Here is a 27,679-nt window from a genome sequence, read left to right as displayed (position 1 = left end):
ATGGATGTCATGAACAATACATTTTTTAAATACATGTCAAGTATTTTTTATGGTTTGGTGACACTTAATCACGCGACGCTTAATCACCGACACATAATCACTAGGACATTTAATCACGCGACACATAATCACTTGGACATTTAATCACGCGACATTTAATCACACATTTACAGTATCGAAAATTGCATGTCTACACACGAAAAAACAAACAAGTTCAAAATGTACTGTGTACAGTTGAAAGAACAAAGACGGTACAACCTTGAACGTTCCATCAGCTAGCCACAATTTCGCTCTGGCCAAACCGTCTAGCAGAACCCTGCTGCCAAGAAGAATCAGACGATTGTTTCCAGGTCCAGAATGTAGAGCGGCCGTACAGTGTGCAGTCTGCAGTTCGCGACGTTTTCTCTGCAATGTCCGCTTCAAAGATTGCTTTTTTGGCAGCGCCATGAGTACACCTGGTTCCAAGTCTCTGCTTACAAACCCGATGAGTTGGTTGTACTGGCTGACAGTTCACCCATATTCACCTTCATTTGACTGATAGCCTGTCTTGCCAAAGCCGACTCTTTGTTGCCGCCGTGGTTATGTTCAGCATCAGCGTCAGTTATGATTTGGTTTCCGTTTTTATTAGTCATAGTAATGTCCGCTAAATTAAAATAATCACGATTTACAACGGTAAGACAGCGGCAGGCTATAGGTATAGAAAAAGGCGCTGTCCAAGTGATTATGTATCGCTTGATTAAATGTCGCGTGATTAAGTGCCCAAGTCGCGTGATTAAAAGTCGCGTGATTATGTGTCGCGTGATTAAATGTCCTAGTGATTATGTGTCGGTGATTAAGTGTCGCGTGATTAAGTGTCGGTACACCATTTTTTATAGCCTATTACGTACATGTCAAAGTGTTGTTTGTGGTGTGTTTTGTTCGTCGTTGCTTTGTCGTAAATTTTGCATTGCGATTAAAAGTTTATGTAACATTTATGTCTTGAAGTGATGCTGTGTCCTGGCTTTGGTAAAGTGTGAAGAATTTCTCCTTTTTTATCAAACGAACACAAGTATTTTTATGCAGCTCACCAAGAAATTTTATTTACATTTTAACAAAGCAATTGAAAGGAAGTTTCCGCTTTCGTAAACCGTGAAGTAGATGCCAATAAAACGGCCAATTAGTCACCTCTTCGACTGTCGTATACTGTTTCAGGTGAGAAACGCTGGCTAGGTTTTTGTTTGGTGCAACGGCTGTTACTCGCCTGAAAAGCAAACAAGATAGCATTAAATTCTATGAATTGTAAAGTTACAAAAGTTTATTCTACAATCTCATCATAATTTGAAACTGGTAGGCCTACAGACATAATGATTTTTGTTTAACCGTATACGATACTATAGCTACACAAGTGCCTATTCGAGCAATTTCACTGTAAATAAAGACTTTAAGTATACTTAACTAGTATAAGTTAATATGCTACTAGATATAACAAATGAAGAAAATACCCATTCTGTCCGGGAAGGAAGAAATGGGAATGTTTTTATGCACCAGCATCTCCAGTAGCAATATTTCTTTATAACGTAGTAGGTGTATTTTTTCCAAATATACAAAGTTTTACCTGTAAGTTGCCAATAATGTGCGTAGGAAAAGTATGGGTAATGATTTTTGCTACAAATGTATCATGCATATGTATATGAGCATAATTGTACAATTTAATGCATTACTCATATTAATATTTCCACTTTCATAAAATAACATTGTCAGATTTTATACAAACTTTGCGAAGATGAAGGAAATTGTCCATCGGCAGTATATGCCATGAAGCAAGCCAGCATCAAAGCAAAAAGCAGGTGAGATTTCATCTTATCTTTCTTCCGATGGGTTTAAAGAGTAAAATCTGAAAAAGTTGATCAAATGAGTTATTGAACTTCTATATAAGTTATTTTACTTAATTACAGTAATTTTAAACGTAGGCCTACTTTTCTGTTTATCATTGCACGCAGCTTAAAAACTTACCGGTGATTTTGGTTCAAACTTTTTGCGTCTCTTCTACAAGAAATTGATATGTCAAGATGACCGAACAATGTGAAAAACGCGTCTATTTATAGGCGAAACCTAAAACAAATATTTTCCGAACAAAAAAATGCGACAGTGTGAAGTTTATGGAACAAAATACAAAAGTTATGCGGATGACAGAGATGATCTCAACCTTTCAATGCCAATTGTGGCATCACTTTTGTAATATTTTAAAAGGAAATAAAAACTGCTTTTACTGCTAACCTTGAAACATTTTCCCGAGCGACAAAAAAATTGTGATATGCAATGTTTATCACAATACTGGTTATAAATATGACTTAGCGTTTGATTAAAAAACCTGGCGTATTATAAAGCGTGCATTAATGTGACATAATAACAAAATTGTGTTCGTGTGCCTAACATCAACGAGCTGTTCGATATATGATTATGAAAAGGTTGAGTAAAACGTTTTAGAAACTGCATCACATTGACATTATTTACAGCAATTTTCGGCAAAGTTTTAAGGTATACGCTAAACGGAAACTTGATATTGCGATGGTCATTGTTAATAATGCTCTTGCAACATAGAACGTACCAATAAATTTTGCATGGTGTACATCAAAGACCAACATATTTGCTGGTATAAAGGAATTGTGTTTAAAACGTATTCGATTTTATATTTTCACCACCACAAGCAAACGTACGAACAAAGTATATTTGGTAGGAGGTGACATTCAGCCTTTTGGCACAAGTATATTTGGAGACATTTCTATAGACGCTGGAAGGCGCCTTTATCCCTTTTTCAAGGTATGGTTTCAGGTAGGTTGTGCGTTCTCATTGGGTTTCTGTTTAACGTAAAAAATTTAATTGCATTACGTTCTCCCCAAAGTTTCCTGATAGTCAAACTGAAGTGATGAAGAACATTTAGCAGGTCATTACAAAGCAGCCATCGTTTCGTCATGGTTCCCATCGGGAATGCCAGTTCTCAATCTCCCATTGGGAGCACATGACATCAACAAGGTATTTATACATATAGAAGATCTTAGTAATCACTGAGCAACGACGAACAAAATGCAACCACAAACAACACTTATACGCCATATACGTAATACAAAACATACATGTTTACTTCAGAAATCACCAGACTTGTAAGTTGAGCTTTTTGTGTCACATAAAAGTCCTTTCATAGTATACAACAGTGGTAGTTCAAAATTTGTGTCTAGCGTTTGTGAATGCTTCGATCCATAAAGGGTTTCAAATGTGTGCAATTTAATTGTTAGTGTAACTGATTATCGCATTAACATTTTTGTTGAATAGTTTCAAATTAACGACTTAATACATTTTAAGTCCTTATTTTCCTAAAACCATAGCTTATCAAAATCTCTAAAACAATGCAAACATTATCATGTAGTCACTGTAGTGAAAAGCAAATAGTTTGTTATACTGAGAATGAAGCTGTTTTTCTCGAAGTACTTCACTTGTCATTGGAAGAATATGTTTTGTGTCACCTGCTACAGTATTCGAGCGTGTTTGGCGAAAACAATTTTTATTTTAAATAGTAATTTATCTGTCAAGTTTCTATTAAATGGCAGTTTTCTTGCAATTACTTGTAGTTTATTTTAAGCACAAACACACCAATAAGAATGTTATAAAGCATCATTACTTGAGGAAAACAATATGCGGTTGTCAATGACATTCCTAAAGAGAACTTTTACACTTCTTTATTTCATTATTCTACTTCTTTTAATAGCCAATATAAAATTCTATAAACATTAACAATTAGGCTGGTGGTTACAATACAGTATTAATGACATAAGCGTTATACAAAGGTGAAAGACGAGTAATCGTGTTAACAGGAAGCTCCAATAAACGGCTGATCTACTTTAGGTCTCCATATGACCAAAACAAACTCAGTGTGCACGGTTGTTAATCATGTAATGTATATGAACGTTGGAAATAACTCAAAGAACACAAAAGTTACTCATAAATCACTCAAAAAAACACAAAGAAAGCATTTAAAAAAATCTATCTAAAGTTGATTGTCGAGGAGGAAAATTCTTTCGCATGTACTCAGGTACTCGTACACGAACAGGTACCCACGCAAACTATAGTGTCTATGACATCACAACGGCTAATTTGTCAGAGCCGACAACATGAAAAGAGACGTTACAACAGCTGGGGAAAGCATTTTACTAGGTTTCTACTACATTTTAGCATTTTACTACGTTGCCAGACGTTGGGAGTGGATCCACTAACCGGAGTCGTGGATCCACTAAGCGAAGTATTTTGCACTACGTTAGTTAGGTTAGTAGGCTATGTAGAAATTCCGTTCCACGGGATTTGGCTCCAATCAGTGACTGGATCTAATATCCGTAGATCCTATAAGCGAGACTACTGTATTACGAAAACTTGTAGAGAATAAAAGATATTGTAAATAGTCTATGCATTGCTTAAAATTCGGTTGTTCAGAGAGAGTTTAACACTTTTTTTCTTAAAAACGTTAAAGTTATTAAGGTCAGCAGAACTAAAAAACAACAACTTCTTTCTTTCTTTTTAGATTTGTTTTCCAATTTCAAATTAACGTCAATCGTAAAGTAACGTTTGAAGATAGCTCATGGATCGCTTCAAGGCTGCATCAAATCCATAATCTCCTTAAAATTCCAAGTTATACTGTAGGTAAAAGTTTGCAACGTCACAAGAAGCGGTATATTAACCATCGGTTTTTCCAAAAGATTTTATAAAGTGAACAACGAAAACTTTGCGGTATTATTTGTGGTGGAGTATGACAGCCGTAGCAAAACTATCAAGTAGATTGATTATATCTTTCCAATTTCATTTGCTTCAGGCTACCATTACTCAATTGTATTTAAGTGACACTGCAGATTGTTAATATTTTTCAACTGATTTTGGGAAAGATGTCACTCTAAAATTAGACTTTATGCATATAAAATCAAAGCTACGTGGGCTTGGCAATTTCCCTTTTTATCATTGGAATTAGATGATGACATAATGACACCAGTGGTTGTGTTTACGAAGTTCTTTTAAATCAGGGTTCTGGAAGACACTGTTTCCATTGTCTTCCAAGTTGTATCATTTTAATCAAATTTCTGATATTTAACGCGCTATTACATAACGTCATACTTGCCATAAGTTCAATCTAAGTTCACGGTATAATTGCAAACTTATCGAAGAATAGTTGATTGACAATCGGTTCCGTAAACATAGGCTACCTGCTGCATTGCACCCTTGAGCTTATTGCAAAATATGATAACTCCATATTTGTCATTATGTTTTGCAAGCATGTTATTCACATTGCAGTATGAGTTTGCAAAATGCAAAATTACCTTATGTGATTGACAACTTAGTCGGTAAAAATGTTTAGCTGCACGATTGAGCTTGTATTAACAACATTGTTAATCTAAAAATAGACCATATTGATTAACATTTGTTTCCTTTAATTGAAAATTGCCAGATTGTAATTATCACCTGAGCTAAAACTTCGAGTTCAAAAAGTCCAAATCATTTCCTGCCATTGAAAAACGCATTGCTCTTAAAGTGGAATTTTTTTTTTTATTATCTATTTCAGGGTATAAATGTACCTTTGCATGCTGTGTAATTGGGCATTCAGAATCAGTATTAGATTCGTTCTAGTTGTCTAAATACTAGTTCTTCAGTATACACTGGAGTTTTAAAGTTCAATTAATGAGAAGATATAGATCGTAATAACTCGGTGAATAATTCTTTAAATCGATGTGAAATGTAGTGTGATGCGCCTTTATTGTTAACTAATTCTTAAAACCCCTTCTGTATAATAATAATATTGTTGTAATTTTAGTGTTTGTTTGAAATAATAAGGAAGAATATTAAAAATTATATTAATCAGAATCTCAGCGTTTAAGGTTGTATAAACTGTTCAACTGAAGTTTAGGAGTTTCTAGACAGAATTCGCAACCTTCTAATTATTCTTAAGAGTCAGATAGCGATATATATATATATAACTTCTATAATTTGGCAGTTATTGTAAAGCATTAACCGCCAGTTCTTAACCTTTTTATAGTCGTGGCCCACTTTCGTTTGCTCGTGGCCCACTTTCAAAGCTGATCACCTAAGTTTTGAACCTGGACCTGGAGTTTTGGGCGACACAAAATCATATAAATCATTATCACTTAAATCATATAATTTGAACAAACAACAAATGCGAATTTGGACGTTACAAAATTGTCACCAACTAAATAAAACTAAAATTTTCACCAACTTTATTATTTTCCAAATAGCTCTGTGGCCCACCTCAAAATGCTCCTGTGGCCCACCAGTGGGCCATGGTTAAGAACCCATGTTTTAAATAGCCTACAATGACAGAAATTCTTTGCCTGCCGTATTTTGTACAAAGTCAGAGAAAGGATTATAATCTAATTAAGCTTAATATGGTTGAATGTTATCTCTATTTGCGTAAAAAAGAGATTTAAACTCCAGCAATTTTGTTGCTACTGGTATTGCATCACAGTTTTTTTTTTGCAGACAGAGAAAGTTCTGTGCACCATTTCAACTCGAGGATCATTCCTCATCACACCAGCCATGGTTACCGAAGTTTTCTTAAGTTTTGTTTGTCATACACAATTCTTATTTATTTATTTTGAGAATTCAATGTATCGCCCGAAGTTGGACTTGATAAGAGAGACACTGGACCGGAGCAAGCGTCGTTAACGCTACGGATGCCCAATTACATTAACATTAGGCCTACTATGGTAGCGCAAAAGCGTCTCGAAGACGTAAATAATAAATCGGAATTTTTGCGCTTGTTTACAATGCTGCCCCTGCCTGTCTAATGTCTACTTCCAGTTAGTTTACAAACGACTGGCATTTCACCGAAGTACCGCTTGAAGACGTAAAATACAACTTCAGGATTCTTTTCCTATATTGCGGTCGTCAGAAAATATTATGCATAGACTGCACTATGATTTAAAGTAGCGGCACGTAGTTAAAGTCAATAAATGACAAATTTCCTATCCCAGCCTTAAAACTACAACTTGCTAACTTTCAATTCGCGGTTATATAATTAAATTGCCATAAGCCCAACAAAGTTGGTGAAAAATTGTATCAAAAAAGATCTTGTTAGGCTAATATGATGTCGTTGTTTCAAACTACTTATTGTATGACTTAATGTGAAAATGGTTCTGACCTCTGTATTTTTCAAGAGTGATAAATGTACAAGCCTTATCAAGCTGTCGTACAAAACTTCACCTAAGGCGGTTTACGGTACTGTCAAGTGTCAAAGTGTAGGAGTCGAATCCGTAGTAGAAAGTGTGACACCTGCACTAACGAGATTTTTAACGTATACACCGAATTTTTTCTATTTTTACCTTACTTTATAATAAACAAACAAACAAAAGTTAATTAACAATTACTGATGTAGGAAATGGCATCCTAGGCTATGTTCATTAGTCTGGTTTTCCATATGTTTTAAAAATTTTTCTAGTTTACTAATTATAGCCTAATATGTATGCTTTTTTGCAATATGAATATGGTAGTTCTATATTTTGGCTGAAAGCCTATCAGCTGCATGGCTTACTTAAAGGACAAAATCATTACTCGAGAAATGCGCCATAAAAGAAAAACGGATGAAGATCTCCTAGACTATGCCAATAGGTATTATAGTTTTGCTATATATGTTTTAATTCAAGTTATGAGGCTACATTGCACCACCTGGACTTGCTTGCCCTAGGCTAGCCCTTCCATAAAATTTTATTTAAACTTTAAGTTTAATGGATGTAAATAAATTTGAAGATTGAGGTCTAGAAAACACCCTTTAAACCTAACTATATTTAAGAAGTTATATCGCAGTTTGCTCGATTGATGACGAATGATAAACTAAGCCAACAACATTCATAAATTAAACTACTAGCATGGTTTATTATCTTAACAATACTTTAATAGGGTCTGAAGCATAAGTGCGCAACCATGTGATGCATTTGTATAAGGTCGAGTAGACTATGTACCGATACGAAAAATATATTCCTGATTAAAACCTAAACATAATAAAAAACACAACAACAATATGCACTCAACGTACAGCATCAATAGCAGCAAATTTTATATCATCAGATGTAGAATTTAATTATGTATCACATAAACATTTACTATCAATCTGCATCGTTTAGCTAAATGTCATCCAATCTTTTCACAAGTACGTATTTCACAAAAACGAAATTTTTAGAAGTTAGCTCCGTAAAAATTTAACTTTACATGTATATACAGAGAAGAAATTAGTGCACAATTGTGCAGAAAAAGAGTTCTTTAATTGGAGTTTTTGCACCAGAAATTGAACTTTTACTTTTGCTTTAAAATTATGTTTTTGTGAGGTGGGTATGTTTGCTGCAATGGAGCTAAAAGTTTTATACGTAAACTTGAACTTATGCATATGGTTTGAAAAGGTTTTGAACTATCTTCAAAAACCCTACAAAATTAGATGAAAAATTTGTTATAATAATAGCGATTTTAAACGAAATCCATACTCTGGGTACTAATGTACACTTGCCCCCTGACTCTACTAGATCCCTGCTACCCATATTTGATGTCATTTGGTTGTGTGCTAGACTCCTTGTACATATCCTGACACAGGTTAAAAAATTTAGAAAGCGTCGCATGGGAAGATTTAATGATGTGGATATCAAAGTGGAAAATGTGATCTTTTCAGTGAATAAAATGATATTGTCTTCTAACTCAGAGTATTTTGAAAGAATGTTTGAAAGCGAGGTAAGTTGCTTATCCAATGAAATATTAACTTTGGGAATATTGCATGCAATTTGTAAACTTTACAATCAAAGAATAATAAAAATGAATATGATTTAGTATACATAAACATTAGCTTTACTGTTACTGGTATTGAAATGATCCTTACTTATACAGTATTTCCTACTAACTACGTTTGATTAACCATTATTGAATAATCTTTTAAGATGCAGGAGAGTTACCAAAATGAAGTCACTATAAAGAGCGTTACAAGTTCCTCAATGAAATCGCTTGTTGAATACTTTTACACAAATCAAATAGACATTAATAAGGACGATGTTTTTGAGTTACTTTCAGCCTCTAACATGTTGCAAATTGATGGTAAGTGTTTTTATGATTAAAGATATTTCACTTATTTTGCACCAAATTATTATTGTGAAATCATTGTTTCTAAAACACCAAATTACTATGGAAGTACATTTTTGCTCTAGATTATTTTATATGTTGGCCTTAGTGGCTGAAATGGTGTTCGTTATGTATATATATGTTTAATTTCAGAATGTTTTTCTGCATTCTTTTAGATGTAAGCGGAGCTTGTTTAAAGTTTCTTCAGGTATCCATCAATTTTGACACAGTTTTCACCATTTTGTCCCTGGCTGACCTTTATCTCAGTAAGGAACTTCAAGATGGTGCTAAGTTTTTCATTCTTTAAAATTTAGATGATATTATTATGTCTGAAGAATTTCAACAGTTAAAACTAACTGAACTACATTCAATTTTAGATGTTAAAAAGGTAAGCTTTCTTCACATCATTTTATATTTTTGGATATCTTAGGTTTTGTGAAAATTGTATTTGTACCAGAATGGTGTTTAAAAAGCAATTTCACAATAAAATGGTATCAGATGTTTATGTCATTTGTATCAAGTGGTGTCCTGTGTATGACATATAAAAATCATATTGTGTAATACTAATAAATGTATGAACTGTACATACAGTCAGACCTTGTTAATCCGGACCACTTTGTTTCGCCACAAAATGTCAGTTTAGCAAGTTATCCGGATAACCGGCATCAAAACAACAATAAGGCAAAATGTTTCGTAGTGAATGTCAGGCCGTGCTGCTAAACTATGATTGTAGGGCTTCTGTACTTGACACTCAAACCCATTACAGAAGCCCAGGAGTGAAACAGCTGATTTTATCATGTGTAGATCGGCTAACTCGCTATTGTTTTTGTCATCTTGACAAAAACCTGCATTCACAAGTTTTTTTTTCACTTCGCACTTTACAATCCAGTTTATCAGATTTTTTTCTATTGATTTAGCAAATTTGTTCCAAAACTTCAGTGTCGGAGTCGGACAGTGGGGTTTCCAGATTATTGGGGTAAAATGCATAGAAAGAAATTAATTCCTTGTGGTTCTGTGTCGAATAGCCGGGATTCCGGTTGTTCGGGGTTCCGATTAACGAGGTCTCACTGTATATGTGTAGTAAAATATATGTTAATTGTTGCCTATCTCTCTGAGTATAAGTCATATACCTGCATAAGCTACATCCCCAACTCTGGATCAAAAAAGTCTCCCATTTAATGTCTAGTAGTTTGGCATTAGGTACAGTTTTAATTGTCTTGCTTCAGTTGCACTCTCATGTTATACATGAGTTGCAATCCAAATTTTCGATAAATGATAACAAACTTTCGTTCAGAAAAATTTGCTTATAGCTTACATGAGTACGAAGTATAGTAAAAGTAACTACGAAGTAAAATATTTCATCAAATTAAGTTTGAATGAACCGTGTTTCCATGTAGTGGGAAAACCAATTACTGTGTAAAATTAATTTTGAGTGCCAGTGCTCAAAAATTCTTGGGAAAGAAATGACTCGTTGTGTCAGAAAAAAAGGTATCAAAATTACAAGGATGAATTACCTGTGCGATATGTGACCAAAATGTGTGACGTTATATCTACAGTAGAACCTCGGTAAGTCGGTTATACACGGGACCTTTGTCAAATGCTTCGGTTAGCAATTAGCATGGTGGCCGGTTTAGTGAAAGAGAATGGTATATATTGCAATAGAATAGAAGATATTCCGAACCCTGTTTAAGTAGCCGCAATACTGGAGTGGTCTGTGGTTCTACTGTACTTGGAAGTATCATTCGTGTCAATATGCATGTTTCTTGAGTTAACATTTAGCTGACTGCTTAACACAAACAATATATATTGCAGATGGCCCAACATCCTTATTAGTAGTTGGAGGCGAATCAATGTATGAAAAAGTCTTTGAAATTTTTAATGTTTCCCAAGCACCGAGAAAAACTTACCTGGTAAAAACTGATAATCAGTATCTATAATGCAAAGTTTCTAAGTTTGAAAACTAACAATCATTTAACCAGATGCAAATTATCTTTTACAGAACATGGTTGTTGGAAGTTCATGCTGTGGTGCAGTGTTTCTTCAAGGCTTGCTTTATACAGTCGGTGGAACCACCGGTGAAGAAATTAACACCACAACAAACCGTGTATCTTGTTTAAACCTGAAAGAAGATGATTTGGAATGGAAAGATGTTGCTCCAATGAATAAAAAAAGATTTGGTCATGGGACGGCTATTTTAAATGGTTTGTTTCAATCTAATTCTGTATGTTACTTACTTCTCTTTTGTATAAGAAAACTATTGCATTTTATTTCAGTGACCAGAATGTCAAATGTACAAAATTAAACAACTGCCTCAGCGAAGTAGGAAAAAGAACATTTTAGCACAAACCACAACGAATGATGTATAATTGTAGATCATAGAAAAGAGCAAACATTGTTTTCAGCAACATGTTTAATATTTCATTGAAATGTTTCTGTTTTTTCAACAATAGTTATCTGCTTGCTAAATGCGTGCCGCAGGTCTTTCTAAAACTTTTTAAGCTTATTTTGGAAACACTTGTAAAATATAAATATTCACAGATAAAATATACGTCACCGGTGGTGTTGATGAAAACGGACTTTATTTGCGTTGTGGAGAATGTTACAACCCAACTTCCAATGCTTGGACTAAGATATCAGCAATGAAACTGGCAAGAAGTACACATGCGCTTGCTGCTTGTAAAGGTGACAGTAGTAGTGGTTTCCACTCATAATGTCAATAGCAAACATCAGCTCATGAAGCGATGTCTAAAATGATATGTAGACTAAATGCGGTGTATTTAAATGATAAGCAATGACGATGTGATTTTTTATTTAGATACCTTTGCTTGGAGGTCATGTATATGCCATTGGTGGGCGCTTAAAAGATGATAATGGGAGTCGACTTGTCTCTGTAGAACGTTACGATCCTGGAAGTGATAGTTGGGATGAAATTGCACCCATGAAAACTTTTCGTAGCTGGCTAGCAGCTGTGCCTATGGATGACAACTATATTTATGCACTGGGTAAGTTGTTTCCACCATGGCAGGTCCCACATGTCAACACTAAGACATTTGTGATATCGTTTACAAAAATTTGTCCTTTTGTTGTATGGTTTTTTCTGAAACTCACTCATTTAATGGATCTAAAAATAGGGGGAGAATCACGTGATGATAAAATTGAAAAAAGTGTGGAAAGGTATGACGTCATCACCGGTGAATGGAACAATGTTAGCGCAATGCAGGAATCGCGGCATTGTCATGCTGCATCGGTTGTCCAGGGAAAGATTTACACTGTTGGAGGGTGGGTGGGGTATTGATATTGTTACTGCATTCCATTGCGTTCGGCATATAGTTAACTTGTTTGAAAAAACGTTCGAGAGAGACAAGTTTGAAATTTACCAGCCTTTTGTTGTTCTATCAACCACAAAACTTTTGTTGCAGAGCTTGTCAGTCTGGTGTTATTTTGTGTTCACTTGAATGTTACGACCCAACCACAGACGAATGGTCCATGATTGACGATGAACTTGATGAAAACTTCATTAATCATGCACTTGTTGCAGTTTGATTCCGTGATCTTGCTTTGTGATGTTATGATATAATGCTATGATTGTCAGTATTTTTGATTCTGTATTTATTTAAGTTAAAATTCTTTTATCATTTTATAAATTTCGTTTTTCATTCATTTTTACTTTTATGTCAATTTTGTAATGCAATTGATGTCATGATTTGTTGATTTGTGATTACCTCTTCAATAATTTTTCTGAAACGAAATCTACTTCAAATTGGTGCAATATTCATAATATACTGTTACTGTTATTTTACTTTCTTCAATCAGAGTAGGCAACTTCTGGTCTTCAATATTATTTTTATGGCTTCGTTTATTTGCCAAAAGTTGTTGGTAGTTATGGTCACCTTTTACTTTTATGGATTGGCAAGCTTATTCCTATGTCTTGTTTCTGATCTGATTTTTTGGTATTGGGTTAAATTTTGTCATAGTAGTAAATCATTTTTCTGTAATTGCAAAAAAATAATTCTACAAAAACTCCTGCTTTGGTCGGCACAATCGAGTCTGATTCTAACCATCGGTAAAACAGCAATGGGTTGATATTCGGTGTAGAGTTGATACAATAAATGAATATCGAGAAATGCTTTGTTGCAATGTTTCTTGCACTTTCTGTTGCTTTATTTAGCTTATGCGTAACTTCATGTAGTGAACAATAAATAGCAGTAATTTGTTAATAACAAACCAAGTATGCCTAAGCCTACACAAGAAAGACAACAATTTGTAAAAACAGACGAAATGAAAAAGCAATCAATTTTTTTCATTTACAACGGAATATTCAAAGCAAAACACCTTACGAAGAAATATACCCATCTCAGGATGTGCATTAGTGAAGTTGTTAGATGCACTCTAGTTATTGATTCAAATTAGCTTGAAGTCATCTGCAGGAAAGTCCTGTTGTACGACTTTCGCCTGTAGTCTTGTTGTGGACAGCTTCGCATTAGGCACCAGTAGCAATCTGCCATCATGTGAGTATCCCATCTACCTTGATATCTCTCTTCCATTATTTTGATATCTTGGTGAAACCTTGTTCCTTACTCATATATCCGAGGTTTTAAGGGAAGCGATCCAAGTGACTGAATAGATAGTGAACTTTTATGCTTATCCTTGATCCACCATCTTCTGAATCTAAGGCCTTGACAAATTGTTTCATCAAACCCAATTTGATGTGCAATGGGACTAAAATGATGCGATCCCGACTGACCAAAGGTTCATTTACAATGTTTTTATCTCCATGCACAAGCTGTTCACGTATGGGCCATTCCTTTTTAATGATCAGTGGCCCGACTATCCCAGTAACGAATAAACCATGGATACTTGGTGTAGCCGCCTTGTTGTCCTAAGAGAAAGTTGACCATTTTCAAATCAACGCATATCTCCCAGTTATGCTCAGTATAAGAAAGTTACTTCAGGACCATCTTTACACTTTAGTAGTGTTCCTTTAAAACGACTGAGTGACAAATTGGAACACAGGCAACTAACTATTGCTTTATCAGTGCGCTACAAAGCTTATGTTAGTGCTTGATGGGAGATGATAAAAACTAATCTAAGGCCTTGTTTACCTCTCAAGTGAGAAATTTGTGCCAGAGTACTCAATATTTGGGCAAAACTAAATAGCTGCTTCACATGGCTTCAGTTTTTATTAACCTATGTTACTCACTAGCATACATTTCTAACTTTTCATGGTATACGTAGGAAGAAGCTATATCTCAAAAACTAGAGACAATTCAGCAAAAGTAATGGCATTTTCGGACTCAACGCCCCTGATATACCCTTGCCTTTGGGATTTGTTCGTTTTTCTTCTGCATCATATAAGTGGAATGACAATGTGTTATTTTCCTTATTACAATTAAAATGTAAGAAAACATATCTTTTTATAACACTCGTTTCTCTGTCAATGTATTAATCGTTTAAAATTTACATATTTTTGTACCAAAGTTACACTTGCATGTCTTTGAAGATGAAAGTACGCATAGAAAAACAGTTTGTTTTTAATGAAGATTCTAAACAGCAAATGGCGCTTCTTGAAACATTTGCGGAAAAAAGCAAAAAGTAAAGCTTCCATTTTATCGCAAAAGATCAAAAACTTTGGCGCTTGAAATCCCGTTTTTTGGATTTAAAATTCATTTAAAACTTAAAATTAAATTTAGATCCCAATCTTTTTGCTCGGAGTCATACAGTTATTTTATTTAGATATAACCTCGTGGTAAAACAGCTTAGCTGACGTCATTATGTCAGCACGTGATTCCAATGACAAATTTGGGAGTTTTCAAGCACAAAAAATTACCTGCATATACAGGTACATAAATGTAAGGTTTAATTCTGGAAAGACGTTTTCCCAAGTTCAACAAAAGAATAAAAACAAGTTATAACAAATCAACAATGTCACATAACAATGAATTAATTAATATAGCCTAAAGCAAAAGCAATTGGAAAAAATAGTAAGTGTATGTCATGCCATTCATATCGGCTTGGCTGTGGCTGGCATCTTTCACCGCAAAACAAGCAGCCACAAAGCGTTCGTTGTAATTTTTATAAAACTCTTCATTGGAACCGATAGTGGTCAACAAATCGGTTTTCAAACTTTCTTGTCACGTTTATCTTAAACCCTTCACCTTCCTTTTAATGTACTACTGCAGATGTAACAGCGATTGTAGAATAGCTGTAGCATTAAAACGATCTCCGTGTTCTTTCAAGCAGTTGCTTAATTTAGGTTTGACGTAACCTTAAAGTTCTGCTGATTTTAGAATCTGCTGACCTCTATAACCTAATTTTAACACCCTAAAGAAAAAAAAGTCTATTTTAAAATATGACATCTAAATTTTCTCGAAGACCGGCCAATTACGTTTTAAGACTAAGCAAAAGCTTATATAACACACAGTATAAGTTTGCTTATTATGAAAAAATGCCTTTGCTCTATAGCGAAACTTCCTGTATTCTAATTGACATTTTTTCGCGTTTATATTGTTTCATGTCGTCAATACTGTATTGCTTAAAAGCAACTACAAAGCTTACTTATACAATCTAAAGCAAAACGAAATGGAATGATGTATTAGATATAGATGAGTATAAAAATGCTCTGGAGAATATAATCGGCGACCGCATATTGGCCACATGTAATGATATTCAAAAAAATGTACCGTTTGCTCTTAAATTAAATGCGATGTCATTAACACGATGCAATTAAGCAATGTCATTAACACTGTTATTTGAAGAACACTTGACAACGCAAAATTGAAAAGGATAAATTTGTTGTCGCCAAGCAACGTCCCATACCGGCACGTGACATAAAAATATATTTTTCTATTGCAGGAGTTTTAAGACTTACTTTGTAGCAATGCAGCTTTCTTTGCAGTGTTAATTTATTCACTTTTCACTGTAAGGAAATTTCTTTTTTTTTGGGTATTTATATATCTACTAAGCCGAGTCAAAAGTGCTATTGCAGTAAACTTTTTTAATCATAACAACGATGGGCATTTATAAGTTTAAAACCCTTTCTAATGCGATGCAATCACATTGTCATTTTTAAATTGTGCAACTTACAAACTTGTACTGTTATTTGTTATAAAATGGAATTTATGCAACGCATAAAGCTCCACCTTCCGATTCTGCAAATTTTAAATGCATGTTGCATGTCACGTATGCAGCGCCATGTTATTTTTGTGGAACATCTTGTTGGTCATTGTTAAGTCATCAATAAAATATCTTCTATTTACTGCCTTGTTGATGTCGATGTTCATGACGATTTAAATGGACTGACTGGAACTGATATTCCCGGTCAGAACAATGACGCAAAGATGACTGCGTCATAATGGTTTGTTGTATCTTCTCTATCTAATTAGATTATATCGAAGCTTTGACCCAGTATTGTAATGACTCGAGTCACGTTTTCCCAAGACTTGACTTGACCCACGTCAGATATCTTGAATAACATCACCTGACTCGAGTCACGTTAGTACAATTGTGACGGAAACGTAATAAAGCCTTAAGCAGTAAAATGGAATTTTCAAAAAATTACACGTCCATGAAAAATGTATCAACCATGCACGCAACTGTAATTTGGGGACAGCCATGACGTCATCATTAGGCATTTAACGTAACGCATAGTATATGTGTGACGTCAGAAAAAGTTTTGTGAAGTAAAATGCAACGATTTGACGTGACTTGAGCCACAACTCCAAATGGTACCAGTCAAAAAACGGCTTGTATTGCTACAACTCGGCATTGAGCAAAATATGATGCAATTTCTTTGCTGCAAGAGTTCAATGCGTTTCTGTGCAGAAAGAAACAAAGCACACTACACGTCTAAATCTAAGACCTGAAAGAGAAAAATAGCTAGTCAAATGTCAGTCTTCAAAGTTTTTCATACTCATACGTACACAAAAAGGCTAAATTCACTTCTTTCAAACTAAACTTTGCCTGGGTGTTACTGTAATACGTTTGGTGGGAATAAATTTAAGACTAATAACATTTGAACAGAACTCGTACATTAACAACAACGTTGACGTTTAATGGACACCGTCCAAGATATCGAGTCACGTTTTATGTTGCAAGAGCATTAGGAATGGCCACTTCAAATTGACGACTTTATTTAGAATTTGAAAGCTTTGCAAAAAAACGGTAGAAATGTTGTGTGTGAAAACATTTTACTCTGCCTTAGACTGTATTATTGTGTAAGCTGTCAAGTTGAAACTAGTAACAAAATTCCAAATACGTCATTATGCAACAAGACATATTCAATAGTTTTTTGGATCCATAATTAAATAAGAAGTTGTTTTAATATAATCTCCATTAAAGTGGATATTATTGAATCATTAAAAACTTTGTTTTGATCAAGAAAAAGGTTCAACGTATAACATCTTATCTTTCAAAGCATAACAATAGATTGCCACAATTAATTGATTTGGAAAGAATAATGATCGTCTCTGGTTTTCCTAAATTTGGTCGCTTTTTTCTTTTTATTTCAGAAATTCCCTGCCGTCATAAATTTTTTTCTTTCTGAAAGTATTTTTTAGGTTTCACGTATAAATAGTCGCGATTTTCACACCCTACCATCATCCTGATATGATTGATTTCTCGTAGAAGAGAAGAAAGAAAGAAATTTGAACCAAAAGTCACTTGTAAGTTCATAAGCTGTTTGCAAAAAAAAAATTAAACGTACGTTGGATATAACGATAACGGATATACATATGGATATAATTTTACAGTAATTAGTCGAATATATTATATTAATTAATTAATTAAACAGTCGAATTAATTCTATAAAAGGCCAATAACGCTTTAATGGACGTTTTTTCAACCTTCAACAGATTTTCCTTTTTGAAAAACATCAGAAGAAAGCAAGAATGAAGATTCAGCTGCTTTTTGCTTTGCTCCTGGTTTGCTTTATGGCATATTCTGTGGAAGGTCACAATCCTTTATTCCCGCCTCAAAGTTCGTTTGAAATCTGTTTTACTGTATATGTTTATTTTATGAAAGTATAGTAAATACTTTATACTTGCAAAATACTGCAGTAAAATGTATAATTATACCGATATATACCATGCAAAGTCAAATTTTCTTCCTACTAATTCGCGTATTAATGACAAATTACAGGTCAAACGATCTACGTTTGGAAAAAGTACACCTACTATGTTACGACAAAGTACACGATATGGAGGTGCTGGTGCATAAACATATTCCCGTATTCAGCACCACCGCAAACGCAATGGGTAAACGTTTTGCTTCTTATTTATTCGGGTTTTGTTTATTAGCATATAACAACTTTTACCTGTGAAGTATTTAGAAGTATTGTTAGTATTTCGTATGTTAGTATTTTAGTAACCAAAATTGAGCAAACAAGCACTCGTGTGACTATATTGACAAACAAGAATTATCACGGTTGTAGCTATTTCAAAAATACATCTGTAAGCCTATGCTTGTGGAATCAATCTTTATTAATTTAAACTTTGTAAAAATTAAGATGGTTTTGTTTGTTTTTGCAGGTCGGTGATAATCGCTGCACCGTGAGAACAAGACCCAGAGGTCTGCTCTTACCTGAGGAAGTATATAGCAGCAAAAATGATGACTAGCTGCTTGTTTTATTGAAATCGATTTAATGGTATACGAAATCGAAATGTTTTTCAATTGCTTAATTAAAATGTAAATAAAACTCCTTGCCCAGCTGCAAAACATAATTGTGGTCGTTTTTTAGAAGAATAGGAACTTTTAGGCAAACAGCGGGACAGGTAGTTTCTCGTTTTGGTATACAATGGTGACATTTTTGAGTGTTGCAAAAAATTTCAATTTGTTTGAAAATTATTAATTTTTCACAAATTAATGGCAAAGCTTTTTAGTCGTCTATATTTGCACCAAACCGTAAATGTGGCAAAGCGTAAAACTAGGAACAAAACTGCAATAAAAAGAGAACATCCAAAAGAGAAAATCTTTACTAGGACATTTTGAAATACATTTCGTTTTGTGCGGTCTATATTTTCCTTTTTACAAAAATATCTTTATACAAACACTTTACATGATTTTATATCTGCATAGATTACTGTATATTTCCGTATTTCTCTATGAATACTATTTTGGTGCCCTTAAAACGTTTGTCGAAATATAAACGTTTATACAAATTTTAAGACCTCCGAATATGCTGAAGTGGGAGAGTATTTTTATTAGTAGACGATGACTGAGTGAAATAAAGCTACCAAAAAGTTCTTTCCTTAATAAACTACTTTCATCGCAACACGTTTATAACTCAACACTCAACACAGGGCAAATTGCCAGGTTGCAAGCAAATCAGACTAAACCAATAATTGACGATTTCATTGCTTAGCTACTCTACAAGTGGAAAGAAAAACATTATTCTTGCATTAAAAGTAAACTTATCCGCATTGTTAAAATCAAAAATCTACTACATCATGAATCTACTACCACGTGTGAACGTGCTTAACGTCAGACAATTTCAAATTTACTGCACAACATCTTTGAAAACTACAGTATAAGTTATAGAAAGTTTGGGCCAAATACTAAAGCAGTTTTCCCAACTTAAAAGACATATTTAGTTATTTTATTTTTGTATTTATGAGTTACAATTGTTTTAAGAAATACCTATCAAAAAATTTGCCAACCGATCTTTCTTAATCGAATTTATCAAAACACATAACCGTTAAAGAGCGGTAAAGAGCTATACAAAAAACTTCATTCAGGTGAAAACTTCGTCAACTAAAATTCAGGTGGGAAAAGGCTGTGTAAAGAATAAGGTTGTTATAATATATCGCTCTTGCGTAGGCTTATTGATGGCTGGTTTTATAATTTGGAAAATTTATATAAGTTTAGAAAAGCGTTTAATTTTTTCCTCTCGTAGTCTTCGATTCCGTCAAAAAGCGGGCCATATTCATTAGATTAATTATCAGAAAATAAATTTTCTGTGAACACACACAAATAGACTTTTAGAAAGAAGTAAGTGTATGAATAAAAGAAGTAAAATGTATGTAAACAACCTATTCATATATACACACGTCAAATACACACGCACGTAGGCCGATAAGTTTCTTGTTTTAAGATGTTGGTATGTGAGAAAAATTTCAGCTTTTAATACATACATTTTGCTTTTAATTTTGACATGAAATCAATCATATTATGATGCAAAAAAATGTGTATTTACAATTTAAAACAGCAATAGCAGAAACCATCTGTTTCAATCGAAAGAAGAAAATTGCAAAAAATCTATATGTTGCTGAAATTTACTTACGACTGTCGTTTAAATCTGCCACTCAGTCAATACCGATTAATCGGCTCAAAATCTGCAACTATTTCTAAAATAAATCAATCAGTAGTCACTATACGTTTATCCAGACTTCTACCTTGCAGTTAAACCGAAACATGGAAAATATTTTGCGCTGCAGCTCCTTCTTGCGGAAAAACCAAGAAAAAATTTACTTCATTTGTGCGTTTGATAGAAGCAGTTAGATACAGGGCAGAATATATCTGCTTAGGAAACATCGGATAACTAAAAACTTAAATCAAAGCAGCTCGGTCTCACTTCCTTATCACTGTGAGGATCACACTAAGCTTGGCAAATCGATTCAAGTGCAGGCAAATGTGCATCGTTAAGTCCCAGGCCCTATATAATGTGCAAGTTTACTAAGAATTTCGGTAGGAATACTTCTTTTTAGATAGTTTCATAGGAGGTTTAAGTTTTCTACAGAAAATGAATTTTTTCACATTGCTGCAGATTTAAAATGAAAAAATTTCAGGTTTTGGCAGTTTTTAGTTTTCTTATTCATTAATTACTAATGTTGTTACTCAATTTGTAAAACAGACAAAAACACTCCTTCAACCTTAACTGGACTTGTTGCAATTTTTGTTCGATCACTCCGATTCTGTGTACTTGAATAAATGCATAGGCCTAACTTACTGCGGTAAAGAGGTGTTTAAATAAACCGTATACATAGGCTATGTTACGTTTTGTTGTCCTCACTCTAATATTTACAGATTTACAAGCACACCTTTTATTTAAAAACAGTTTAGTTAAGTGTCGTTGACACAGCTCATTTCAGGAGCTCCAATATAAAACTGACCGTGTGATTCCCTGTCGGATACAAGTCGAAAAAAGACACATGTGCTTAATTAAGCACAAAAAAGCGTAATAGGCCGCAAGGGAGAAGCGCAATAAATATAGGACAAAAACAAGTGTAACAGCTATATCGCAGAAATATGCAGTACACCGGATTTTCCAACAGCCGGGTCTGTGAGCCATTTTTTGCCAGCCAGACGTTTTGCTTTGTCTGCAAACCTTTGCTTGAAACGAAGCAAACCTTAAAACTTATGAAACTTAAAACAATAAAGTGGGAAAGCCATCAGATTTTGAAGTATTGCCTGATATAATGGATATGCAATTGATATAAAATGACACTCACACGGAAGTAATTATGTCAGAAGACACAAATACCGACTTAAATCAATGAAGTAACTTTCATTTCCCTAGTTGGTAGCGATACGTTTGTCAGCATTTCGTTTATGTCTTGAGGGCTTCACGTAATATTCAGTATAATTTGACCAGTTAACCTATATGGCCATAAGACTATATAGGTTAACTTTGCTTGCCTTCTGGTACAATGTATATTTTTTCGCAGTGTTCTTGACTACACCTTTTATAGATTATATCAAACTTTATTTTGTTAAAAATTATGATAACACAGCAGACAAAGAACACAAAACACAGAAGATGAAACCGAGGCAAACTCCACTTTTTCCATTTCATAAAACATCATGAGCAGATCCAGGTCGGAGGATTGTAATTTGGTTACAAGTGTTTATTTTTAATAGATTTTTCGCATTTCACGATAAAATCATGGTTATGTAAAACAACAAAATTTCTCTGAAAATAAATTTTTAAAGAAATATCTTAAGCCGAAAATATTGTTCTACCTTTCTTCGAGTTGAATCCTGGCTTTAAACATGAATAATTATTAGTTGCAGTTTCTTAAAAATATTTTTTCCGATTTCAAACGAAATATTTGTTAATCATTGCTTGAACTTAAGTCTCATAATTGACCTGCCGCCAGAAAGTGCTGAAGGAACGATTTGCAAAGAAAATGGCTCATTCAAAATACGATGATTTGAACTAAAACACCAGGCAGTTTTCTGAAACACGGGCTTGTTAACACGTCATGTTAGCTCGCAGCAGATTAAACAAGGAAGAAATACCTAGCTGCCATCTTTAACAAAATCATTTGACACTGCATAATCTGTATTTACGTGAACCTATTAAACATGAATTATTATCTATGTTGCAAAGCATTTCGTGTTTAAAGCTGCAAATAGTGTATAATTTCAACTGACAAACAGGATGCAATAAGTTTTTCGAGTTATGACGCATTAAAGCTCGTGGAGTTCAATCGTTTTTTGTTGTGTTTGCTCTTTAGACGTTTTGCATTAAGGCGTGACTTGCTTAGTTCCAACTGTGATGGTTGCTATACAACTTAGATTCAATCAATTCTGTAAATTTAATCAACCCATAACTATCAGTTAGCGGACCGCAAAGCCATTTTTGAATTTCACGGATTCAGCTTTTATAGACTTTGCCTTAATTCTGACAAGGAAAGTAATCATTAAATAATGCAGCAAAAGATTTATTTACAATCTACAACCGCAATAGCAAAAAGTGATTCATATACGTGAAAAGCAAAGTCTACTCGTGTGATTGACATGGCTGGTGTGCTGGTCAGTGTTATCAGTCCTTCGTTTCAAAGACAGTTTCGGGTTCGACATCGGCACCCCTAGAATATCCACGACAGAAGGATCCACTCACCTGCAATAAATGCGACAAAGAATATTTAGTTGAGACTTTATGTTTCTGATTTTTTTAATTTTTCAACTTAGTTTAGCAAGAAAATGTAATAAAAGAAAATTTACTTGTTTAAGTCCAGCTGCAGACTGGAAAGTGAACGGGTTAACCCGAATGCAATAACACCTCCATCTGCACACTCTAACTATTCTGTAGTAGTAATGTCTTTTCCAGAAATAAACAACTAAAAACAATAAAAAGTTAGCTAAATTAAAAAATACTGTAAAAAAGTTGTAATTGTAATGTTATTGTTATTGTAATGTAAAGACTGTTTAAGGCATCTAACAAGAGGTTAATTAGCAACATAATAGTGATTATATATGTGATTAATTTATTATACTTATATTATTTCGCAACATGGTAAATGCACAGCTCTTGTTAGAAGTAAAAGTAAGTTATATATCTGTTTTGTACAGTCTGTAGGCAAACTCTCACCTCGAGAAACGGGAACCAAACGGTCGGGAGCTTGTCCTTCAGCTGCATATGCGACGAAGCAAATGATCAACAGTGAAAGAAGGAGTTTGCTGTTCATATTTCAAGAGTTTTCTTGTTAGAAGAAACGAAACTGCAAAAAATAAACAATTTAGTAAACCCTGGCATAGCTTAGTTAATTTAGTTATATATAGTAAGCCCATGTCCTCTGCGTTAAGCGCTATCTTAAATCAATTTAAAATTTGCACAAGCCACCTTTAGCTTCAAGAACGATAAAAAGACTTCCACAAGGTGGGTATTACGATATCAATTCCCAAGCTGAAAATGAATGCAAAGAGAGGAAAAAAGCTTTCTTTTATAAACGTTCAACCTTTCTTTTTTTTGGAAAAATCGAACATGTGAAAAAAGACCTTTATGATTTTTTTTCAACTTTAATGTATAACAGATAAAATGGTAAAATCAATCAAGTATTTGCGCTCAATGTGTAAAAATATTTGTTACATTTTTAACGAACAGGAAGATGTTGAAAAAGTATTAGCAAAGTGATTGACATCCTACAGTTGGTACAATACAAGTCTTAATAAAGATATTTGCCCTGTTTTGTAAAACTAGAAGTATAGCCGACAAATCAATTTACTAAAATTATTTTGTTTCAAGTTTTACAACTTTTCTTTGTTATTTTGAACACTCAGTATATGCGTAAAACGTATCATTGACTTTGGTGTTTACGCTTTGGTGTAGCATTGCTTGAATTAAATTATTTAAGACATACAAAAACCGCAAAACAACATTTAATAATGAAAAACAATGAAATATTATATATGATTACATTAAAATCTTCAAATAAAAACCTTTATAATTAGCAATTCCGATTAAAATGACAAGAAATGGAATATACGGTATAAGCATATTATACTATAGCTATCACGAACGTAAAGTACCGAAAAGCGATTGACCTTAACACCAAGTGGTTAATTGTTGTAAATTACATAAAACAACTTTTTCGTTTAAGCCAAAGAATGCAGCAATCACAAAATGTCAAATAATTTTTGTATAAGTCATTTAAAATAAGAGTTCAAAATCCATGTAAACAAAAAAAGTACATTTTATCGATTAATTTATAATAAATAATTATTTTTGATAATTATATAATTTTTGATAATTTTTGATATTATATTTGATTATAATTATAATTGATAAAAATAGTCTAATAGAAAAGTTAAAATTGTATAATTATTGTGTAAATGTGCAAACTTTTATGCTTAGTCTAAAACTTAATAAATTAACATTAATTTATAAAGTAAATACAACATAAAAGGAAATTAAATAGGCTTGTTTATGCATTACCACCTTTAACATTACGGATATAGTTTGCCGGGTCAGAAAAAAATATAAAGGTAAGTATACTGTAAAGTAACTGAAATTGATTCGTTGATGTTACAATTCGAACGAGTGTCGGCATTTGAAATTACAGTGATGTCATGTAATAAAAGTATCGTGAAAGTGTGCAGGCGTCATTTTATCTGCATGATTGACATCATGCCTGCATGTTCACTCAGTCAGTTACACTGATTCATTACAGTGTAAGTGAATAACTTTATCTACAAATTTGCAGATTAATAAAGGTAACTATATGTAGCACACAACCAAAATCATCTATACCAGGGGTTCTTAATCTGGGGTCCGAGAAGACACTTTAAGGGGCCATAAAAAGGAATCCAATTATTACTAAAATCCACTTATTTTTATCTGTCCATAATGTCGTTGTTCCCCTTGATTACACGACAGCTGTGGTCAGACATGCACTTCGACTAGTTTGGACAATTGCAAAATCGTCTTTGTGATGTAATAATTATTACACAATGGCTACACCACTACTAGAAATCGGGCCTTAGCGTACATGATTGTGTTTTTTGCTGTGAAAGGTTTTTAATGCAATGTGTTTCTTGCAAAGTGGTCTATAGCTTTTTAAAGAATGTTATAGGGGTTAATGACCCAAAAAAGCTTAAGAAACATTGAGCTATGGTATTAAGTAATAGAATAGAAAACCGCTTGAAGTGTAATCAATATCGCGCTTAAAATAAGTTATTGAATATAAGTAACCATCAAACTGATTTCTAACCGGTAAAAATCCTCATTAAAATCGATTAAGATGTAATATGTTATTCTAAAATTGACCAACAATATTATACTTTCTTTGATTGTAATTATACCAGCATAAAAATTACACCCTTTCGTTTCTTAAAATTTCTTGAGAAGTTGAACAAAATCAGCGTTTTTTCCAGCACGAACGTAAAGCACCGCTCAGGGCCAAGCCCTCGTTGACATTCTTTCAAACTGAAGCGTCATATTTCAATTGGCGTCCTTCAAGAAAAACACAACCTTGGAGTGATTAGTTAATTACCAGACCCACCTATACTTTTCGAGCAAATAACTCACAAAATGAACAGCTCCAAATTAATTATACAGAAATCTTTAACACATTTACAAAAGCTAATGCATCTGTATTCGAGAGATATGTGATAATGTTGTAATAAAAGTAGTAATATTGATATGCAAAGATTGGTTTAATAGTTTATGCAGAATCATTGGAAATAAATTAAAGCAAATTGAAATGGCAAACCATGCAATATACATGACAAACTCCAAACAATAAAACTAGCCTTATCGCTAGAAATAAAAAGATTATAAAATATTTAAACCATATTTGTAATGTATAATTTTGTTTGTCTATTAGAGTCTCTTACAGTTGCAACTAACTAAAAATACCGCCACATCGCAAAATACATTTCTTTGTCGTATTAACGACGGCTGTTCAAGTTATGATGTAAGACTGCACTATAGAAATGAAATAAAGATGATATAAAACAAGAAACTGAGTGTTAGTAACCAAAAGACTGATATAATAACTGAATACATAAACGCAATAGAACTTAAATTTTTTTCTTGGAAATATGACTTTTCATTCTACATTCCAACTTCTCATTCATTATATACGTCAATCAAAATGATCAAAAGGAAACTAGTTTAAATTTTGAAAGATGCTCGGCCAAAATTTGTTTTACCGAGCGGAAACGATTAACTTATAATGACGTCGTCTACCTTCGTTTTTCATCACTTTGTGCTTTTAAATTTTGGTCCAGTGAAAAAATAACTTTTATTATCACGAACGGGAATCACCTCATTATGGAAAGCCTTATTAAAATGCCTTTGGGATGAGTTGATTGAAGCGATTATCGTCGAAGTGTGTGATCCAAAACGCATATACATAAACTTTTTGTACAGCATTCATTGCAGTGGTTTCTTTAGGAATGTCAAATATGCTTGGAGAAATGAATAAATAAAATATCATTCAATTTTCGTACTATAATAACTATATTGAAACATTTCCGCGATTGTTTGCATGAGCATATATGGTATACAGCGCAAATAAACAATAAATGTTAACATCATGATGCATCTATTGTTAATTGCTTTGTGTTATCAGAAAACGCAAAGCGTTTAAAATGAGTACACTCACACAAGCTGCATATAAATGCTGTGGTATGTTTATTGCTCAGATAGTGCAGTTTGTTTTCTGTTTATGGCTTAGAATCTAACATTTGAAATATACATTTTCTGTATAGTACCTCTTGATGCCTTTTTACTATATAAGTTTATGTTATGGCATTACAAAGCGTATGCACAGATATCAAATTGCTGACCAAAAGGCAAAAAAAGTGACAACTTTGTTTGAATTTACGAAAGAAATCGTTACAGTCTTTGTTTTTCCGCAACTCAGCTGCATCATTGGTTTTGTTTTGCAGCAAATGAGAAAATCCAGCAAACGATTTGCTGTTTTTCACTGTGGTTTTTGCGATATCACGATTTGAAAACGCCCGAAATCACTCAACTATTTTTGTACAACCGTATTTTTTATAAGAGATTATGAGTAGTTAGGTAACAAGAGATTAAAATTATATTTGATGTATGTAGACGGCAAAGCGAAGCGTTTCTGTTGTTGATTGATAACATTTTCCTTTTTTTTCAGAATTCTAAATCAGTTATCAAAATTACAGGTTAAGGTTAATGGTTAGGTTAATGGCCCTTTTCAAAAAAGTGGTCATTACTTTACTAATAATGCCCATCAGTATTCTGACATAATTATGTCCGATTTTGGCTTAATGCGTCCATTCCCTGCAACTTTCAACATAAGAATTTCTGTATAAAGCTTACGTCTATATATGCAGTATACACGGACGCATGTTG

General features: G+C 33.5%; 3 protein-coding genes and 3 long non-coding RNA genes across 8 annotated transcripts; 4 read left to right on the top strand and 2 right to left on the bottom strand.

The window, feature by feature from the left end:
- Window positions 1–1,051: 1,051 nt before the first annotated feature.
- On the bottom strand, window positions 1,052–1,904 carry LOC143451260 (uncharacterized). Its single transcript, XR_013114836.1, has 3 exons — window positions 1,754–1,904; window positions 1,482–1,594; window positions 1,052–1,240 (listed from the first exon to the last, which is right to left on the bottom strand). It is a non-coding gene; the product is annotated as an uncharacterized LOC143451260 (long non-coding RNA).
- A 215-nt stretch (window positions 1,905–2,119) lies between these two features.
- LOC143453027 (uncharacterized) lies at window positions 2,120–4,662 on the top strand. Its single transcript, XM_076954179.1, has 4 exons — window positions 2,120–2,203; window positions 2,467–2,517; window positions 2,581–2,811; window positions 4,550–4,662. Exons 1-4 carry the CDS (start codon window positions 2,120–2,122, stop codon window positions 4,571–4,573), a joined length of 390 nt encoding a protein of 129 aa, XP_076810294.1. The 3' UTR covers window positions 4,574–4,662.
- A 2,483-nt stretch (window positions 4,663–7,145) lies between these two features.
- On the top strand, window positions 7,146–10,396 carry LOC143451255 (kelch repeat and BTB domain-containing protein 2-like). Of its 2 annotated transcripts, none has more exons than XM_076951696.1 (4): window positions 7,146–7,324; window positions 8,625–8,745; window positions 8,949–9,102; window positions 9,303–10,396. In XM_076951696.1, the coding sequence occupies exons 1-4, from the start codon at window positions 7,161–7,163 to the stop codon at window positions 9,431–9,433; spliced, it is 570 nt and encodes a 189-aa protein (XP_076807811.1). In that variant the 5' UTR covers window positions 7,146–7,160; the 3' UTR covers window positions 9,434–10,396. The 2 variants fall into 2 exon arrangements, with proteins under 2 accessions (XP_076807811.1, XP_076807812.1); XM_076951697.1 differs by having other exon boundaries at window positions 7,206–7,638.
- A 154-nt stretch (window positions 10,397–10,550) lies between these two features.
- LOC143451253 (kelch-like protein 36) lies at window positions 10,551–13,150 on the top strand. 2 transcript variants are annotated; one of them, XM_076951693.1, is made up of 7 exons: window positions 10,551–10,614; window positions 10,939–11,036; window positions 11,126–11,327; window positions 11,665–11,808; window positions 11,958–12,128; window positions 12,258–12,405; window positions 12,546–13,150. In XM_076951693.1, exons 1-7 carry the CDS (start codon window positions 10,590–10,592, stop codon window positions 12,667–12,669), a joined length of 912 nt encoding a protein of 303 aa, XP_076807808.1. In that variant the 5' UTR covers window positions 10,551–10,589; the 3' UTR covers window positions 12,670–13,150. The 2 variants fall into 2 exon arrangements, with proteins under 2 accessions (XP_076807808.1, XP_076807809.1); XM_076951694.1 differs by having other exon boundaries at window positions 10,560–10,692.
- Window positions 13,151–17,804: 4,654 nt separating this feature from the next.
- On the top strand, window positions 17,805–18,799 carry LOC143451259 (uncharacterized). The gene is made up of 4 exons (XR_013114835.1): window positions 17,805–17,823; window positions 17,976–18,099; window positions 18,262–18,377; window positions 18,651–18,799. It is a non-coding gene; the product is annotated as an uncharacterized LOC143451259 (long non-coding RNA).
- Window positions 18,800–22,768: 3,969 nt separating this feature from the next.
- Window positions 22,769–23,833, bottom strand: LOC143451258 (uncharacterized). The gene is made up of 4 exons (XR_013114834.1): window positions 23,687–23,833; window positions 23,435–23,564; window positions 23,068–23,183; window positions 22,769–22,963 (listed from the first exon to the last, which is right to left on the bottom strand). It is a non-coding gene; the product is annotated as an uncharacterized LOC143451258 (long non-coding RNA).
- Window positions 23,834–27,679: the final 3,846 nt, after the last annotated feature.

Source organism: Clavelina lepadiformis, chromosome 4 (genome assembly GCF_947623445.1).
Source record: "Clavelina lepadiformis chromosome 4, kaClaLepa1.1, whole genome shotgun sequence".
Taxonomy (NCBI): Eukaryota; Metazoa; Chordata; class Ascidiacea; order Aplousobranchia; family Clavelinidae; genus Clavelina; species Clavelina lepadiformis.
This window is presented reverse-complemented; position numbering and strand designations above follow the sequence as displayed.